At 46.4% G+C, this 3,115-nt stretch overlaps 1 protein-coding gene across 1 annotated transcript; it reads left to right on the top strand.

Moving 5' to 3' along the window:
- The first annotated feature begins 2,317 nt into the window (after positions 1-2,317).
- LOC121764138 lies at positions 2,318-2,899 on the top strand. The gene has a single exon (XM_042160204.1). It carries the CDS (start codon positions 2,318-2,320, stop codon positions 2,897-2,899), a length of 582 nt encoding a protein of 193 aa, XP_042016138.1.
- Positions 2,900-3,115: the final 216 nt, after the last annotated feature.

Raw genomic sequence — 3,115 nt, 5'->3', positions numbered from 1 at the left:
AGTTTAGCTTAGTTCTCTAGCTTAGTTCAGTTCTCTAGAATAGCTTAGCATAGCTTAGATAAAGTAATGTTTAGTTAGAAAGGGCGATCGAAGGAGCACTGCAGAATACTTGATATCTGTCAGCGTTTTCTTAAGTTTCCCGCCGAGGATCTTCTTGGTTTTACTTGCTTTCGTATTTTCCGAAGTGTTAGCTTAGTTTAGATTTCACGCTGTATTGTTCTGAGTTTAGTTTTAATCGAAGTTATTTCATTTTCATCATGGTGTTTACTGCCTACATAGTTAAATTTTTATTCCTGTCTGAAATTCACTTGACCCAGTAGTTAAATTTCCCTTGAGCAAGTAGATAGTTACTTTTCTGTCTAAGTTAAAATCAGTAGTTAAAAACTCCCAAAGTTAAAGCGTGGCAGCAGCCAACCCCCTCTGTTCTCTACTCAAACACTAGATACACTAGCTTCTCTGTGGGATCGACCCCGAACTTGCCGCTTTACTGTTAAAGTAGTGCAAAATTGGGAGTTATAAATTACTTTGGTAGGAATCGAGTGAGAGCAAGATTGCATTGATCAAGTGGCAATGACATTTGCTAAATGATCCAACCGATTCGGTTATCTTCCATATAACTTGATCCATTCACGCAACCTCCCGTTCGAACTTGATCCATATAACTTGATCAAGTCAGGAGTGCTGGCCGTTTTATCCCACTTTTACGGCCTTTCAAAGGAATGTTCGTACGTCTTTCTGGAGGAATTTTGCCGATATTGTGATATGCAGCCTGTACCGGCTGGATCTACATCTGAGGATTATAGGCTGAAGGGCGAAGCTGGAGTATGGCTGTCGAGACTGCCAGAAGGGTCCATCAAAACATGGGTCGAGTTCCGAATGATCTTCCTAGATCGTTTCTTCCCCGCGCCAAAAATGAGTGCCCTCAAGCGGGAGATCACGGAAGCCCGACAGGAGTACGATGAGCCCCTCGGCCAATACTGGGATAGATTCCAAGGGCTGCTTCAAGCATGGCCCAACCACAAGCTGGGGGAACGGGAGGTCTACTCGATCTTCTATAGTAGACTGACAGTCGACAGCAAGAACGACCTCAACCTCGCAGCTCAAGGGGATTTCTCAAAGACCCCATTCAGCCAAGCCAAAAACATCCTGGAGAGGCTGATCGAGGCTAAGCGGTCGTATAAAACATCTCGAGGCCAGTACAGAAGGGGTGCAGTGCATTTAGCAAAGGCGCGCAATGACGTAAAGCTGGAAGCTCGATTTGAGCAGATGGAGAAGAAGCTGCTTGAGGTAGTGGAGAAAGCCAGACGCCTCCACCACCTGCACCGAAAGAAATGCAGTATGCGCCGCCACCGCCTCCGCCAGAAGAGCATCACTATTACTATTGCGAGTTTTCCCCTGAAGCGGAACCGCAAGCCTAAGTGAATGCCATCGGCATCTGGAATGCGAATGGCAACTGGATCCAGGGTAAACAGAGAGACGCTCCATGGAGAGACCACCCTAACTTCAGGTGGAGTGATTCAAATCAAAGCCAATCACCGCAACCAGAGCAACAGTACTTACAACTCACCGAAGGGCACCCCAACTGGCCTTCTCGGATCCAGGATAGACCAAACACTGGAGGGAACAGAATGCAGGGAAGTTAGGTAGGTTGGACAAATGGACCCCAAGGAAACTGGTCCAGCGGAGGACAGCCCAACTGGTCAAGCCAACAACATGATGGAAATTGGGGGTAACAACACCAAGGCCCTCAGCCAAGCAGCAAGGGAAGGCAGCCAAATAATCAACTAGTGAATCATGTCCCACCGTACCAAAGAGGAAACCAGTACTTCCAAGGGAACCAACAAAATCATTTTCCCCAGAACCAGCCAGAGTAGTATGGACCTTCTGGCTACCATCAACAAGGCTATGGAGGAGGTCGTTTTAATCAGAGATATAGCAAACAGAAAAATGAAGGTCCAGGAGATATGATGATCCCACATCAGCCCTATGATGCAATGCGAGAAATACAAGAAGCCCAGAAGGAATAGAGGGTTGCACTAGATATGCTCACAAAGCAGTTATCTCAGGTCGCCATGTCACTGGGCGAACTGAGGGGAAATGAATGGAAAATTCCGGCTACAGTGCAGCCACCTATCGAGTGAGAGAATGTCAATGCAGTCTCTCTGAAATCAGAAGGAGTTTATCAATCCCATCTGCGAGTTCTCCAGCACCCGAAGACGAACCCAGTCATAAATAAAGCTTTGAGTCCAGCACCTTTGATCAAGTGTCAAAAGAAGGAGAGCCTAGTTCCCTTGGACAAGTCACTGAGAAAGGAAGGATGGTCGAAGTAGAAAATAAAGCTGTGGTGATCCAGCCAAGTGATCTTCCACCAAAGAAGACTGACCTAGGGGTGTTCACACTCCTAATTTCCATCAGAGACGTTCAAATGGAGCACGCAATGTGCGACCTAGGGGCTTCCATCAATATTATGTCGTATTCTATATACGAGAGGCTGGAAGAAGCTAAGCTTGTCAAAACCGATATGGTGATACAGCTAGCAGATGGATCTTGCATTCACCCCGAGGGAGTTCTGAAAGATGAAGTCGTCAAGGTAAACAAATTCATATACCCCGCCGACTTCTTCATCATAAAGATGACAAAGCCAGGAGCGGAGGAGTCTACCAGAGTCCTTTTGGGAAGACCATTCCTATCTACAGCCATCGCAATCATTGACGTCCGCCATAGAACGATGAATTTAGGTTTTAAAGGAGAGCAGCTTACATTCGATATTGATAAAGTTGTGAGGAAGCCACAGGACAGTGAGAGCATGCAATCGGTGGATACTATCAGACCTTCGGAGCAAAAGTGTCTAGAAAAGGAACTCTTCGAAAAACCGCCTGTTGATTCCACTGAAGATTAACAGCTTAAGAGGGAAGCAGTTGAATGGTTCGATTCGACGATAACTGGGGAAATGGATGATCAAGCCATCGAAAGGGCAATTATGGATTTCTGTAAACCGCAACAACCAGCTGAGTCAGAAGAGATCACTCAACCGGAAGGGGTCGAAAAACCACCTGACCAAGCTGCCCCGTTAAAAGGAATGCTGAAGGAAAATCCCTCGCCTACAAGGCAACTA

The sequence above is a fragment of the Salvia splendens genome, chromosome 14 (assembly GCF_004379255.2).
Source record: "Salvia splendens isolate huo1 chromosome 14, SspV2, whole genome shotgun sequence".
Classification (NCBI taxonomy): domain Eukaryota; kingdom Viridiplantae; phylum Streptophyta; class Magnoliopsida; order Lamiales; family Lamiaceae; genus Salvia; species Salvia splendens.
This window is presented reverse-complemented; position numbering and strand designations above follow the sequence as displayed.